At 44.1% G+C, this 15,880-nt stretch overlaps 1 protein-coding gene across 1 annotated transcript; it reads left to right on the top strand.

Annotated features, from left to right (window-relative positions):
• The first annotated feature begins 14,283 nt into the window (after positions 1-14,283).
• On the top strand, positions 14,284-15,056 carry LOC116193115. The gene has a single exon (XM_031521882.1). It carries the CDS (start codon positions 14,357-14,359, stop codon positions 14,813-14,815), a length of 459 nt encoding a protein of 152 aa, XP_031377742.1. The 5' UTR covers positions 14,284-14,356; the 3' UTR covers positions 14,816-15,056.
• Positions 15,057-15,880: the final 824 nt, after the last annotated feature.

Genomic DNA, 15,880 nt, shown 5'->3' with positions numbered 1-15,880 from the left:
TAAGGAGGATATTGTATGATTTTTCCCAACATGCGAAGATCTCAATATTGCCATTTCCATAGCCTTTCATGCTTTTGTCACGGGCTTGCTAATTCCTATCTAGCGTTCCCTGCCCATGCGACCTTAGGATTGTGTCCTAAGTCAGCCTAACCACTCGTAGAGAGAGTAACTAGAGAGAGAAATTCTGAATTGTGTATAACTTCTTGTGTATATCGCAAATGAGGGGAAGACCCCTTATATAGTACTAAGCCAACCACTGACATTGATGTGGGGCTACCACCTACTGACTTAATGTACAACTGCCGACTATCGACAATAAATACATAAGGATCTAGAATATCTAGAATATTGTACGAGTATAGAGAACCTTCTAGAAAGACACGCCTTTCCCTGAGACCTCGTAAAGCCGGGGGTATTAGGTCACCCGAAGAGCCTCAATATCCATTGTCTGCCCTGGGCGTGCCCAAATGTCTGTGCTGCATAGTCCGTCTGTGACATTCTTCCCCACCTAATCTCATGATGCCCTAGTCGTGTCCTCAGCTTGGAATGCCTCGATCTCCTTAATGAACTGCCAAAGATCCTTCGCGTGCTCCCAACTCGCTTCAGTCTTGAGTAGTCCCTTCTAATGGATGAGGTACTCACTCCTTGGCTTACAATACCACTTCCTCATCACCCTATCCACCAAGATAGCCTCAACGACAGTATCATAGCTAGCCTTGGCCCCGAGAGGAGCCCTTTGTGACTCGTTTCGACTTGGGTCCTCCAGATCTGCATGTTAAGGCTTCAGTATACTCACGTGGAACACCGGATGAAGCTTCAACTTTTTCGTGAGCTCCAGCTTATATGCCACCTTCTCGACCCATTCAATCACCGCAAATGGACCCCTATAACGCCGAACGAGTTCCTTGTGCACACCCTTATGCCTTAGGATCTGGTAGAGCTTGACAAGCACAAGGTCCTCCACTTGGTACTCCTTCTGCCGACGTTTCGTGTCAGCCCACTTTTTCATTTGCTTCGAGGCCTTGTTTTAAGCACAGCTATGTCAAGTCCGTCTCCTCTTGCAAACCCTTGGCGAACTCGTAAGCTGTGGGACTACTCCCACGATAGCCTGTAACCATGGTACTGGGCGTAAGTATCTGCTGCCCCATCACGATCTCGAACAGGCTCCGACCATTAAACTTGCTCCGTTGCAAATTGTATGAAAATTGGGCTATGTCTAGTAACTTGGTGCAATCTTTTTGTGTTGCGCTCACGTAGTGTCGGAGATACAACTCCAATAGTGCATTCACCAGCTCCATATGTCCGTCAGCTTGGGGATGCGAGCTGGTGGAGAAGTTAAGGTTGAACCCAAGCAGCTTGAAGATCTTGGACCAGAACCTTCTCGTGAAACGAGGATCACAATTGCTCACAATTGTCCGCGGCACTCCCAATGTTTCACCACGTGCTTCATGAAGAGCCTGGCTACCTCCTCTGCTGAGCAATCGTCTATAGTCGGAATGAATTTGGCGTACTTGGAGAATCTATCCACAATGACCATGAGAGTCCGACACCCCTCGAACTTGGGCAACCTTACAATAAAGTCCATGGAAACGCTTCCCCACGGCCGCTCTAGGACTGGTAGAGGTTCCAGGAACCCCGCCGATGACTTCTACTGCTGCTTGTCTTGTTGGCACATAAGACTAGTCTACAAGTACGCTTCCAGGTCTTCACGCAAGTGCGGCTAGAAGTATTGCTCCTCCAGAAGTGCCTGTATATGTTGAACGCCTGCGTGACTAGTCCACTTGAAGTCAAGGCACTCATGTAAGATCTCCGGCCTTAGCTTGTTGTGCAGCGGCACGTACAAATGATGCCCCTTAGTGTACTGAAGATTGTCCTCGCACCAAAACCGCCAAGTTTTCCATTCATGAGCATACTCAAGAAGGGCCTTGGCTATGGTGTTCTGCCTCAGCCCCTCCCTGATTTGATCCAGCAACATGCACTCGAGGAAGCTCATGATGTTAGCAATCTTAGCCTTTCGACTTAGTGCATCTGTCATGGAGTTCGCCCACCCTGGCTTGTACTCCAGCACGTAATTATACTCGGCTAAGCAATCCTACCTATCAGCACTCCATTTTGGTCCGCCGACACTTGAGAGCAATCAACAGACCTACCAGCCGCAACCTTTCGAAGCTCTCATAGAAATTGGCCTGGCAAGTCCTAGATCACTATCCATAGTCGGGTCAACAAGCTCAACAAGGTCAACTAGATGACACTAGAGCGCAACCATGTTGAGATTCTCATGAATTCCCCACAAATCCTAGAGAACAACCAGAGAGTTCGAACGATATGTGATCTCAAGTTAGCAGGTGGCTTCCAACAGCATTATTCAGTGCCGACTCACCGGGCTATATGAAGGTATCCAATATGAGACTCTAAAAATCCCTCATGGTGTCGAACTGATGAAGAGCACTTTCGAGCACATTTCGCAAATCATCTGTTTGAGCCGAAGTACTCCTGAGTAATCGTAGACAATTTCCAGCGAGGCTCCCGAGTGCCCGACTCATCAGGTGAATAATGAGCGCCCAAGGTTAGGCCCATCCAGTCGTAGGAGTTCTCAAGACCATGAAACACTCTTCAGATTGCTCTCTGGAAATCATCTTCACCTTACGAGTGACTCTTTAGCGAAAAAATGGGCCCTTACAATGAAGTTCCCGAGCCACCGACTCATAAGGAGAAATGTTAACAATCGAGGTTAGGTCTGACCGGTCCTAGTGACCCCAATGACCAGAGAGGACATTTCAAATCGAACAGCATAAATCATTTAGGCTTCCTGAGTAGCTCCAAAAGGGTCCCAAACGTCGCCCGACAAACCTTGAGGATTTGATTTCAATAAAAGAGAACACAATGAGCTTCAGACTCCTCGAGACATTTAGAGAATGGTCTGAGAAGTCCGACTGCAGCTTTCATGGTCATCCCCTAATTGCCATTTGTATCCGGGGCTGCGGAGTCAACGATTTCACTCCGATAGCAAAGCATATCAAAATAACCGGCATAAAATGCTGACACGTGGGGAGTCGGCAGAAACGATTATCTTCGCTTAGATTTCCCGAATCGAGCAAAAGTTACTCCCGAGCCTCCAGGCCCTCAAGTTATCATTCTAAGTGAAACACATTATTATTAGGCTCGTTGGAATCCTCTTCTCACCAACATTGACAATGCGCTGTTCGTTCGAGCCACAAAAATCAAACACACAACTAAAAGAGACCCAAGCTTCCTCCGACTCCCAAGTTCACCATTGGGACCCACAGCTCTATGCTTGGCGGCCAAGCTCTCCTTCACCTTCTCTTCTTCTTTTCCTCATTTCATGGAAGCTTTCCCTATATCAAGAGCACCATGGACCATTTCACATCCATCCTTTCTCCAACTTTCCACAAAATGTGGATCTTGCCTTCCTCTTCTCCCTTGAATTTGCGGCAGCACACTCCCCCTCCTCTTCTTGATTTTGATTTTCTTTCATTCTTGAAGAAGATATGAAAAGAAAAAGCAAGAAATAACACTTCCACTCTTTACATCACTTTCTCTCTCAAGTTCTCAACTTTTTCTCATTCCTCTCAAGCTCTCAAGCTCTCTCTCAATCCCTCAAGCTTCGGCCTGTAGTAGCAGCAGCCCCTTCAAGGCTGAAACGATATCGTTTTATCGATAAACCCTCCCGATTGTCCGGTGACTGCCTTCTGACCCCACCCGAACTTCAAACGTATCACATATACCACACGTATTCGACCTCCTAAGTCCATTGGCGATGTTCATTTTTCCATTTGAGGCCTTCTTCAACCCATACTAGCTCAGCACAGTAGCGTTTCCCTCGAGTTTTCTAATTTTTTCGGTGAGCTTCCTTCCTCTACGACTTTCGTGCTCACATGTGCGAGAGAACCACTCGCGGTTTACACCTTTCCCGTGACTAAAAATATCATGGACCAAAGGCCCGAGCCCTCACCTTCCGAGCGCCTCACTCCCGAGCCACCTCTCAGCTTCTTCTTCCTTACAGAGCATCATCGAGCTCTAGCGGGTGCTCAGCCTCCAGCACGCCTCTCACTTGTCCCTGTCCCTCTCTTTTATCTTATTTCATAGGTCGAGAACCTTCCGGTGCATCCTCTCTAGCCGTGCCGCACCCGGTGGCCTAGTGTACTTGAGAAGACCACTCATGGTTCCTCCGCTTGCACGTCTGTGCCAACCTTGTAGCCACCCTTTCCTAGTTTATTTCTACCTCCAAGGCGTAGGTATAACATCTTTAAACCCTTTAGAGAAGTTAGGACTTTTAGTTTTAGAGTTTTATGGGATGATAAGGCGATCTCTGACCGATTTAACGTATTTTTACTTAGATTTTGTTGCGAGTTTCTATGAGTATTTGATATGATTATGTATTATGTGTTTGCATGACGGGATATGGTCAGGATCGAGGTCGAGGAGGCCATCACGGCTCGGGAGAGCCATAGAGCCTTTCAGCCACCTCCTAGGGGAGGTGGCCGACAGCTTCCTTGGCTCTCTCAAGCCTGTGACGGGCTCCTCCTCCTTGATTTTAACCTCTTTCCCATGATTTTGCATTTCCTCATTTCCCATGTCAATATTGTTTTATCGATTCCATTTAAATATTGTGATTTGTGCTTATTTATGTGTATTGCATGTATACCTTGCTATCATGGCGGTACCAGCCTCACGTACATTTACTTTTTATGGTGTTTGATGGGTGATGCATGCGAGAAATGTCTAAAATCGGGGCAAGGATACCGCACAAGACTCGAGACGGGTCAATGGGCCTCTCAAGAACCCCTTGAGCCAAATTGAGTCAAGTAGTGGGCTCCTCCTCTCGATTTGACTTAATTTCTCGATTTTTGTGTAAATCTCGATTTTCATACCAATGCCAATTTTACAATTAACCGATCATTTAACACGTTATATACGAAATTTGCATAGACTGTCATGAGAACCATCGCGGGCCTAGATGGGCCCAAGGGGCTTTCAGCCATCCTTGATCGAGCCTCCTTGGCCATTGAGGACCCATCACGATCGTCGTGTCGTGAGTCGTTTTCAACAATACAAACGAATGAAGATTAGAATTCCAATCAGACGGTTCATCAATAATCGATTCAATGATTCAAAACCCGCAAATACAAAAGCATTCGGTAAATCCATTAATTTAATTAATTGCACGCGCGTAGCAAGTGGGACGAACCACTCGACTAATTAATCCACTTGATATTTAAATAAATTGCACGAACCGACCATTAACTTGTAATTGCATCGATAAATCATGAATTGCACCCTTTTTCAAAACCATAATTTTTAATAAAATACCGAGACATGTGGTTTAGGTAGCATTGACATCCAAGAAGGATTCGCATGTCCTGACTTGACTCTGGGCCGATTTGAGGCAGCTCGAGTTAGAATGTCAAAGTTTTTCTTGGACCACTTTAAAGTGGATTGACCCGTCTCTAGGCCTTTCCAGGGTCTACACAGCGCTAGAAGACCCAGGGGATCGGTTAGCACCGGTTACTGGCATCGACCGCCTGCACCACATAATCTATGTTTTCTTTTCACAATAATTTTTCCAACTCAATGGCATGACGATCAGTTCATGATTTACCGTTAACCCTAGGGTTTGAGTGATCAAAACACTCTGAGCTACGGGAAAGGACGGGCAACTCGTGCACGCGTAGGTCTTATCTACATAACCCCCTTTATCCGACTAAAGTTTTTCTATCATTCTAAAATAGATTTGGGCGCTTAGGAATGTGGACTAGAGACACGAGCGTGGAATACCTGGGAAAGGCTGCCTAGTTCCTCTGGGATCAAGAGTAGGGGTCTTGGCACCCTTATGGCGTTTCGCGTTCCCTCCTTCCTAGGTTTGAGTTTAGATTGGGTTAAAACATGAAGATAGATTAATTTCAAACTCGACATAATTAAACATGGGAAAACGAGCAGGATAAAACCCTAGATTTCATGATTCTGATAAAACACACTCCGTTCATAATCTATTAATCTGTCAGTGTCATAAAATAGATAAACTTAAAACGAATTCACACACCCAGAGCTTGACGACAGACATCATATTCGTCGAGCTCTTTCTAAGCAAAGCTAAATGTTACATTCCTTTCAGGGCGGCGATGGCCAATCTTTACCATGTGTGCCCATTTATTTATTTATTTATTCATCTGCTTAGGATAGAAATATGTTTGTTAAGTAACCCCCGGATCAATAAATTGATATTCACGAAAATACGGCGACTAATTCACATCTTGTCTATTTCATTTGTTTTATTTGCTTTTATATTTGTACTTGTCTGTTTTTTGGTGGTTCGGGCCAAACCCTTAGGGCATGATCAACACGGGGTCCAATACTCCAACCATCGATCACGAGGTCCAACACCCATATATAGCGAGTGCGCGCAACCCAAGTGCATTATGTGGTCTAGCCTCGTGCCTTCAAATAACAACCTGGGTGGGTTGAGTAACTGGGTCCTTCATTGACCATGTTGGTATTCGTGTCAAGAGGTGGAACTTTAGGCAAACATGATGTAACTTAAAAGGAAAAAAAAAGCAAAAACAAAAAAAAAGAACTCAATAGATAACTCAAGCAATTAGATTCGCAAGTTGCTTTATCATCCAATGCCTTGAACCAACTAGTTCGGGAGTCATTGATTGAAAGCTCGCTACATGGGTTTCCATTGGGATTAAAAAAATTGAAAAAAAAAGAATAAAAAAATGAAAAATTTTTATCCAAAAATTCAATTGGTTTACTTGAGTACTTGATCAAGGGGTGCTTCATCACCTAATGCCTTGGGCCAACTAGACCGAGAGCCGTTGATCAAAAGCTCGTCACATGGCTTGCTATCAAGAAAGAAAAAAAAATTGGTTTTTGGTGTTTTTGCCCCTAAAATGTTATGAACCTTAGATGTAGTAGATAGGGTATAATAGACAAATTTCTATGAATCATATGAAACATGTTTTGCTTAAACTTTTGATTTGTTGATATCAGTTTCCTGTTGAACCGAATTTCGTCTTGTGGGAGCCGCATGCGTGTGCAAGATCGCACTGCTTGAGAGTATCCACCTTTCCGGGGGACGCATGACAGATGCGAGTGAAAATGAGTCGCCACTACCTATTTACGACCCAAAGATCGAGGGCCGTTGAGTTGCCCAGACCTAGGGATAAGGATACACCTAGTTTTCTAAGGCAAGTGGTCAATGGAATCAATGATTTCGAATTCAGGGGTTCTATTACGTGCGAACTTATATCCCGCATACCCTGTCAGTACTCTAATTTGTCTAAAGTTTGCCGTTTTTAGTTTGTTTTCCGCTTGAATGAGGTTTCGCTCATCTCGCTTGGTTTGACATTGTAAATTCGTTAAGAAGCAATCGATTCAGACTAAGAGCCCGAGGGAGGGGTAAACCCTTGTATCGAGGGTTCGACCCTCCATACTCGCATCTTGGCTCGCCAAGCCATGATGACCGCTTCCCCGCGCGGGTCAAAACCAAGAAACATAAAGCTTACTCTTCCCTAGGGGACGTAGACTGACTCGACCAGTTTAGCATTCGAACCGTTCGCTCGCTGACCGGGATCATTACATTAATAAATGTACAAATAAATTCCTCACAATGTACTCTCAAATAAATACAAATTACATCAAGCGAATCTCAGTCAGTTCGCGTTCTGCCAATATTCCGCTTGCGCTCACAGTGAGGTTGGAAGACCAGAATAGAAATTGACGCAACGCAGGCTCATGAGAGTCGGGGGTCGGGTTCGACATAACCAACAAGCATGGTTATCAGAATCATGATTCAAATCGTAGAATCGTACGATTCTATGATTCGGGGGAGGGTAACCGATTTCGATTCTATGGGTTGAGTCGGTGACGCAGAATCGGGGGTGAATCAGGCCCAAAATCGCGGACTCGTAGAATTGGCCCGATTATGCAATTCTGGATTTAGCCCAAATGCGAGCGAAGCCCAGCCCAGAGTCGGGCCCTCAGGCGAAGGCTAGGCCAAAGTCTAGTCGAAGCCCAGCCCATAGCCCAATAGCCTTTCCACCCACCCCCCCGGTCCCTTTCTTCTTCGCCGAATCACCAGCATTTCCCGCTTTCTTCTAATCTTCCGGACTCCAGTGCCCATTTCTTCTTCATTGATCGATGAATTTACCCTAATCCTCCCTCTGACCAGGTATCTTCTCCGTCCAAGCTTCGACCAGACCAAGTAGAGTCCTGCCTCGTTGTGCCTGAGCTTCAACCATCGAGCTTCGACCAGACCAGGTAAGAGTATTGCTGTGCCCCGAGCTTCAACCGTTCGACTTTGACTAGACTAGGTAGAGTCTTGCTCTGCTCGAGCTTCTACCGACCCTGCCCGAGCTTCGATCATCGGAGTTTCGATTAGACCAGGTAATGCGAATCGTCGTGAGTCGTTCTTGGGTAGTGCGCATCTTCTGAATGCTTTGCTGCTAGTGCCGCTTGTAGTGGATCATCTTAGTTTCAAGTGGACAAATTCTATTTGCATTTAGAATTGAGTGTCAGATGGAGCAAAGAAATAAAATGTTTGTGTACGACGAAGCTGTCCAAATGTTTTAATCAGTGATTAAGATATGTTTCTCTAGATTGGTATTCATACTCTCATCTATTATCTCAACTGGAAAGCGGCTCGCGGAAAAAAGTGCCTTGACTCGATTCGATTCGTTTAGAAAAAGTACCTTCATTCTATTATTGGTTTGTTAGTTTGTGGTGAACAAGGATTGATTTTTTTTCTAAGAAAAGGATGCTACATATATATATATATATATATATATATTAATTAGAGGTAGAATTTTACGATTCACGATTCAAATCGCGATTCACAATTCTACGATCCTCGACTGATTCTAGGTAGCATCGCGATTCTGACAACCTTGCCAGCAGGTCCTAGGAAGACTGGATGGTCCTCGAGATGGCTATAAGATCGGTCGAGTTCCTGAGTGGTTGTCTAACCTTGTCTCTTGCATCTCGACCCAAGTCATCCATGGCTTGGATACTACTCAGGTTGGAATGACGATTCAAGACTAGGCCCCATACCACGCTCGGGTCATGCATACTCAGTGTGTATAGTGGTGTTGGACCCCATACTCAATGATTGGGGGCGTTAAACCCCGTATTGCTCGTATCATATGGGTTTGAGCCCAAACAGCAAAAAAAAGACAAGAATATATAGGAAATAGATGAAAAAAAATATAACAGACAATGTGCGAATTAATCATCGCATTTACATGATTATCAGTTTATTGATCCGGGGGCATGCATGATGACAATCAGCCATGGGCCGCCCCGAAGGGTATGCAGTATTCGGCTTTGCTTAAAATGAACTCGATGAACATGATGTTTGTCATCAAACCTTGGGTGTGTGGGTTCGTTTCAAGTTTATCTGTTTTACAACACTAAGAGATTAGTCACTTATAATTGAAATGTGTTTTGCCAGAATCCTAAAACTTAGGGTTTTGTCCTGCCAGTTTTCCCATGTTTGATTATGTCGAGTTTGATATTAATTTGTTTTTGTGCTTTAATCTAATCTAAACACAAACTTAGGAAGGTGGGAACACGAAATACCACGAAGGAGCCAAGACCCCTACTCTCGCTCTCGAAGGAATAGGGTAGCCTTTCATGGGCCTTCCCCACTTGCGTCTCTAATCTATGTTCTTAAGCGCTCGAATCTATGCTAGAATGACAAAAAAAACTTCGATTGGATAAAGAAGGCTATGTAGATAAGACTTGCGCTTGCACGGGCTGCCCATTTTTACTCGTGGCTCGAAGTGTTTCAACCACCTTAGCCATAGGGTTATAGATAAATCATAAACTAATCATCATGCCATTGAATTGAAAAAAATGTGTTTATGTGGAGAGAAAAGTTGATCTCTCGAATCCACCGGGGTCGTTCGTACCCCGAAGGTGCCGAGAGATCAGTCGCTCCTCCTCGGAAGTAGTCCAAGAACTCTCACGTCTCGACTCGAGTAGCCTTTATCGGGCCCGGACTAAAGTCCAAACGCGCGAGTCCTTTCTAGATATCCATGCTACATGCATCACGTGACTAGATAATTCGTAAAAAAAAATGTGGATTTTGAAAAGGGCATGATTACGGATTTGTGATTTATCGACTCAATTACAAGTTAATAGTTAATTCGTGCAATTTATTTAAATGCCGAGTGGATTAATTAGTCAAATGGTTCGTCTCATTTACTACGAGTGCATAATTAATTAATTTAGTGGATTCACCAAATGGTTTTAGATTTGTGGGTTTCGAATAATTGAATCGTTTATTAATGAACCGTCCGATAGGAATTCTAACCCCTGACCATTTGGATTTTTTAAAACGACTTGTGATACGAAGACCGTGGTAGGCCCTCACGAGCCAAAGACGCTAGGACAAGGATGGTTGAGAGCCCCATGGGCCCATGTGGGCCCGCGACGGTCCTCATGACTCTAGTTCATGCAAATTCGTATATAACGTGTTAAAAGAACGATTAAACATCAGATCGGTATTGGCACGAAAGTTGAAATTACACGAAAACTAGGGAATGAAGTCAAATCGAGGGAGGAGGTCATCGCTTGACCCGAGGTGGGTCAAGAGGCCCTCGGCCACTTCTCCAAGGGGATGGCTGAGAGGCCCATTGACCTATCTCGGGTCTCACGAGTCTCCTCTCCCCAATTTTTAACATTTCGCGCATGCAACACACATCAAACATGATGCTAAACGAGAAAGCACGAGGTCGGTACCACCATGATAAACAAGATAGACATGCAACATACATAAATATGCACATAACAAGGCATTGAACGAAATCAATAAAATGGTACCGGCACGGAAGACGAGGTAACATAAAACCACGAGAAACTATTAGAATTAAGGAGAAGGAGCCCATCACGAGCTCGAGGGAGCCAAAGAGGCTTTTGGCCACCTCCCTTATAAAGTGGCTGAGAGGCTCTATGGACTCTTTGAGCCATGATGATCTCCTCAACTTCGATCCCGACCCTTTCTCGTCATGCTAGCACACAACACATCATCATATAATCACTCAAAGAAAACTCACAACAAAACCTAAGAAAACATACGCAAATCGGTCGATGACCTCCTTATCACCCCCACAAAACTCGCAAACTAAAAGTTCTAGCTTCTCCTAAGGGTTCAAGGAGGTTATACCTACGTCTTACAGGTGAAAACAAGTTAGGGAAAGGCTGGAAGAAGTGCGGAACAACCTAGCACATAAGCGAGCACAAGAGTAGAGCCAAGACGGAGGAGGAGCCGAGAGGTGGCTGGAGCCCTTAGTCTGTGACTCTCCTAGCCACGGGAAGGGTATAAACCGTGAGTGGTTCTCCTGCAGATGTAGGCACGACTCACCAAAGTCGTTCAAGAAGGAAACTGGCCAAAAATCGAAAAACTCAAGGAGTAATGCTACTGTGTTGAGCTAGTGCAGGCCGAGGGAGGCCTCAAATAGAAAAATAAACATCACCAATGGACTTGAGAGGTCGAATACTTGTGGGTTATGTGGTTTGTTTGAAGTTCGGGTCGGGAGGCGGTGACTGGAAAAAACGGGTGTTTTCTTAGTAAATAAAGATGGATTCCGATGGGATGAGGGCTGCTGCTGCTGAATCGATAATGATGGGATCGAGAGCGAGCTTCAAAGCTTGAGAGAGTTGAGAGAAAGTTAAGAGCTTGAGAGAGAAAGCATTCTAGAGAGTGGTGGCTTCAAGCCTTGTTTTTCCTTTTTGTATTGTCTTCAAAAACCAAAAGAAAATCAAATGAAGAGATCGAGGAAGGGAGGTGGCTGCCGAAATTTTCTTGGAGCAAGGGGGAGCAAGATCCATTTTTAGTGGAAGGAAGAGATGGGATGGATGTGAAGGTGGTCCTTGGTTGATAAGATATGGGGCAAGTATCCTCAAAATGAGGAAAAGAGAAGAGAAGAGGCTTAGAGTGAGTGGCCCGCCATATGGCTAGGGTCGCGAGTCCCATGGTGGCTATGTGGAGTCGGGGAAGCTCGGGTCTCAGTCGGTTGCGCATTCAATTATTGTGACTTGATTGGACGGCACATTGTTGATGCCAGCGAAGAGAGGATTTTATTAAGCTCAATATTGATGTGTTTCGCTTAGACTGATAACTTGAGGGCTCGGAGGCTCGAGAGTCGCTTTTGATCGATTAGGCTGAATTGGTCGAAGTTAACTGTTTTTATCGACTTCTTGCGTGTCAGCGTTCTGTGCTAGTTGTTCCAGTATGCTTTGTAATTGGGGTGGAACCGTCGACTTCGCGACCCCGGATACAAATGATAATTAGGGGACAACCGAGGAAGTTGCAGTTGGGCTTCTCTAATAGTTCCCTAAGTGTCTCGCGGGGTATGGAACTCACTGTGTTCTTTGTTTGTCGAAATCAGACCCCTAAGGTTTGCTGGACGACGTTTGGAACTATTCTGGAGCTATGCAAAATGATTTATGTAGTCCAATCTAAAATATCCTCCCTAGTCCTTAGGGTCACTGAGACCGGCCGGGCCTGACATCGGTTATTAACATTTCGCCTGATGAGCCGGCGGCTCGAGAATCTCGCTAGAAAGGCCCTTTTTTTCCGCTTGGGAGTCACTCGTGAGGTGAAGATGATGTTCGAAGAGCAATCTGAAGAGTGCTTCATGGTCTTGAGAACCCCTAGGACTAGCCGGGCTTGACCTTGGGCGCTCACGATTCTCCTGACGAGTTGGTGACTTGAGAGCCTCGCTAGAAGCTATTTGCGATTACTTGGGAGCGCTCTAACTTAAGTGGATGATTTGCGAAATGTGCTCAGAGGTACTATTCATCAGTTTGGCAGTGTGAGAGATTTTTAGAGTCTCATATTGGATACCTTCTGATAGCTCGGTGAGCCGGAACTGAATAGTGTTGCTAGAAGTCGTCTACTAGCCCAAGATCACGCGTCGTTTGGGCTCTTCGGTTGCTCTCTGAGATGTGTGGATAACTCTTGAGACTCTCTATATAGTTGCGCTTTGGTGTCATATGGTTAACCTTGTTGACTCAGCTATGAATAAAGGTCTGACTTTAAAATTTGTTGTTTGAAAGAAATTGAACCAACACGAATTGAATTTCATGATTATTTGGCCCTAAGGATGAAAATCAACTAAACACATTAAATCGGCTTAATTGATCCACTTGAACTTAAAATCGATAAATTAAATATTAATGTGATTTTGTATTCCCATAATTCGTGTGTTTGGACGTATTCCTTGTTATTTTAATTAAAACCATACATGAATTTGGATTAATCACTTGAAGTCAGTTTAAAATTGGATTTAATTTTGAGGCGGACGAGAAATAGAGCTCTCATCGAACGGTCCATCAATGGCTAGTTTGACGGCTCGAAACCCGCAACCAAAGCATTTTGCAATTTACTTAATTTAATCAATCTTACACGCGTAGTAATTGGGACGACCCACTTGGCTAATTAATTCATACGACATTTAGATAAATCACATGAACGGGTTAATAACTTGTAATCGAGTCGATAAATCACGAACCGATAATCGCGCTCTGTTCCAAACCCACAGTTTTTAATAAAATACTGAGACACATGGTCTGCGTAGCATGGACATCTAGGAAGGACTTGCGTGTCCTAACTCGAGCCTAGGCCCGGTTTGAGGCGGCTCGAGTCGGAACGTAGGAGTTCTTCTTCGGCCACTTCCGGACGGATCAACCGGTCTCTCGGCTCCTTCAAGGTCCACATGACCCTGGTGGGTCCAAGCGATCGATTCACACCGGCTATCGACCTCGACGACTCTTATCACACTATCTCGATTTATTTTCATAAAATACTTTTTCCGTCACAAGTGCACGACGATTGTTTCCTGACTTATCAACAATCCTAGGATTAGAGTGACCGAAACACTCCTAGCCACAGGGAGAGACGGGCAACCTATGCTGGCGCAGTTTTCATCTGCACAAGCCCTCTCTCTCTGACTAAAGTGTTTCGATCATTCTAGCATAAATCGGATGCTTAGGAGAGTGGATAAGAGACGCGAGAGGGGAAACTCGTGAAAGATTGTCTGGTTCTTCACAGGACATGAATAGAGACCTTAGCACCCCCGTAGTGTTCCGCTTTCCCCATCTCCTAAGTTAATGCATTAGATCTGGTTTGTCTGTCATAAAATTCAAAACTAGACTAATCACAAACTAGACATAACCAAACACACAAGAACGGGCGGGTTAGGCCCTAAGTTTAGTCTCAGTAAAAATCAAACTCCGAACATAATCGGTTAATCTCTCAGTCTCATTTATCAGATAAACTTAAGATGAGAACTTTTTTTTCCACTAAAGGAAGATCGCGAACTTGTTCCGGGTGATGGAGCTGTTTCTCGTGTTGGTGTTGCTGTCAAGGTTCTCCACTCAACTCCCCGAAGCTGTCAAAAGCTCCGGCAAGTACTTCACGGACTTGAAGCTAGCAGTTTTGAGCCCCCGTTTCATCCTTGTTTTCGGGAACATGATAGTCATCGCTCTCTTCGCAAAGTCAGGGCGATTCTCGGGCCAAGATACTGGCTCAAAGAATGACTTTTACGATGAATTTGGGAAGAGCAAGCGCCTGAATCATGGTACAATTTGGAAACTCAGGGATTCGGACTACCAGGACAAGCAAGTCATATTCGAGAAGGTTGTCCCGTCCAAAGATGTAAATAGTTCTCGCTATTCAAGGGCGACGAAGACTGCTGCTTACAGGAGGAGCCAGTCTGAGAAAATCCTTCTCGGGCAGAATGAGAAGCCGAACCATGAACTGAAGCGATTGGCCACAGAAAAGTGCGTGTAAAGGTTCCAATTTGGCGAGAAACTTTTGATTGAAGGTCCGTTCCTGGATGACTCTATTAGCAACGATAAATTTCGGCAAACCATCGAGGCTTTCATTGCTCGGTAGCCGAGGTTTCTAAGGGGCGAGAAGTATTTTGTCATGTAAATTTCCCAAAAGATTTCGGGTGGGATATTAATTAGTATAAGTCCGATAATGTTTTTTTTCTTGCACGGTCAGGGTTTCTGTAAAAAAAAAATTTATGTTAAAATATCATCCAAGCAATGGAAATTTCTCTGATTGAAAAAGCATTTCCCTTTCTTTCCTTGTACAATTTGAGATCCATTAGTCTAATTGGTTTCGACCAATCAAGGTTCAAGCCAAATTGGTCTGCTATGGAGTAAAGCTATACCGAGATCGATCGCGTATTTTCTTATTTTTATAGCATTTTCTATTCATGTGTTTACTATTAAATTTCGATTTTTTATCGGATTTCGTCTAATTTCGAAGTACTAATTAGAGGATAAATTGTTATCATAGTTGCAATAACGATCATGAATTTTCTTATTTTTATAGCTTTTTTTATTTCTATTCATGAGCTTATTATATAATCTTGATTTTTTGTTTGATTTCGTTTAATTTCAAAGTTCTAATTAACAGATAAATTGTTGTCATAGTTTAAATCGAACTGGACTATCCACTCCGTCTGATCAACCGTAGTGGACTTTATTGTTGGAGGGACCCATTGAGCTAAGTCTTGTTCTTTCCGCATAAATTGATGGGTAAATTACAAAAAAAAACCCAAGTTTTGTAAAATGTCTCAATTTTGTCCTAAATTTTGTTTTGTAACAAAAAAACCATAAGTTTTCTAAAATGTCTCAAAAATGACCTCCGTTATAACTTCCGTCAATTTTTGCTGCTGATGGTGGGTCCCTTTAACAGTCCACGTAGGTCACACGTAGGCTAGTGGGTCCCTTAAACAGTCCACGTAGGTTACACGTAGGCAAACATTGACGGAAGTTATAACGGAGGTCATTTTTGAGACATTTTAGAAAACTTATGGTTTTTTTTGTTACAAAACAAAATTTA

The sequence above is a fragment of the Punica granatum genome, chromosome 1, assembly GCF_007655135.1.
Source record: "Punica granatum isolate Tunisia-2019 chromosome 1, ASM765513v2, whole genome shotgun sequence".
Classification (NCBI taxonomy): Eukaryota; Viridiplantae; Streptophyta; class Magnoliopsida; order Myrtales; family Lythraceae; genus Punica; species Punica granatum.
Note: the sequence above shows the minus strand (reverse complement) of the source record. Positions and strands in the feature narration are given on the sequence as shown.

Excerpts from the sequence above, each read along its gene's own strand:
- LOC116193115 (XM_031521882.1), top strand. The coding sequence starts at position 14,357 with ATGGAGCTGTTTCTCGTGTTGGTGTTGCTGTCAAGGTTCTCCACTCAA.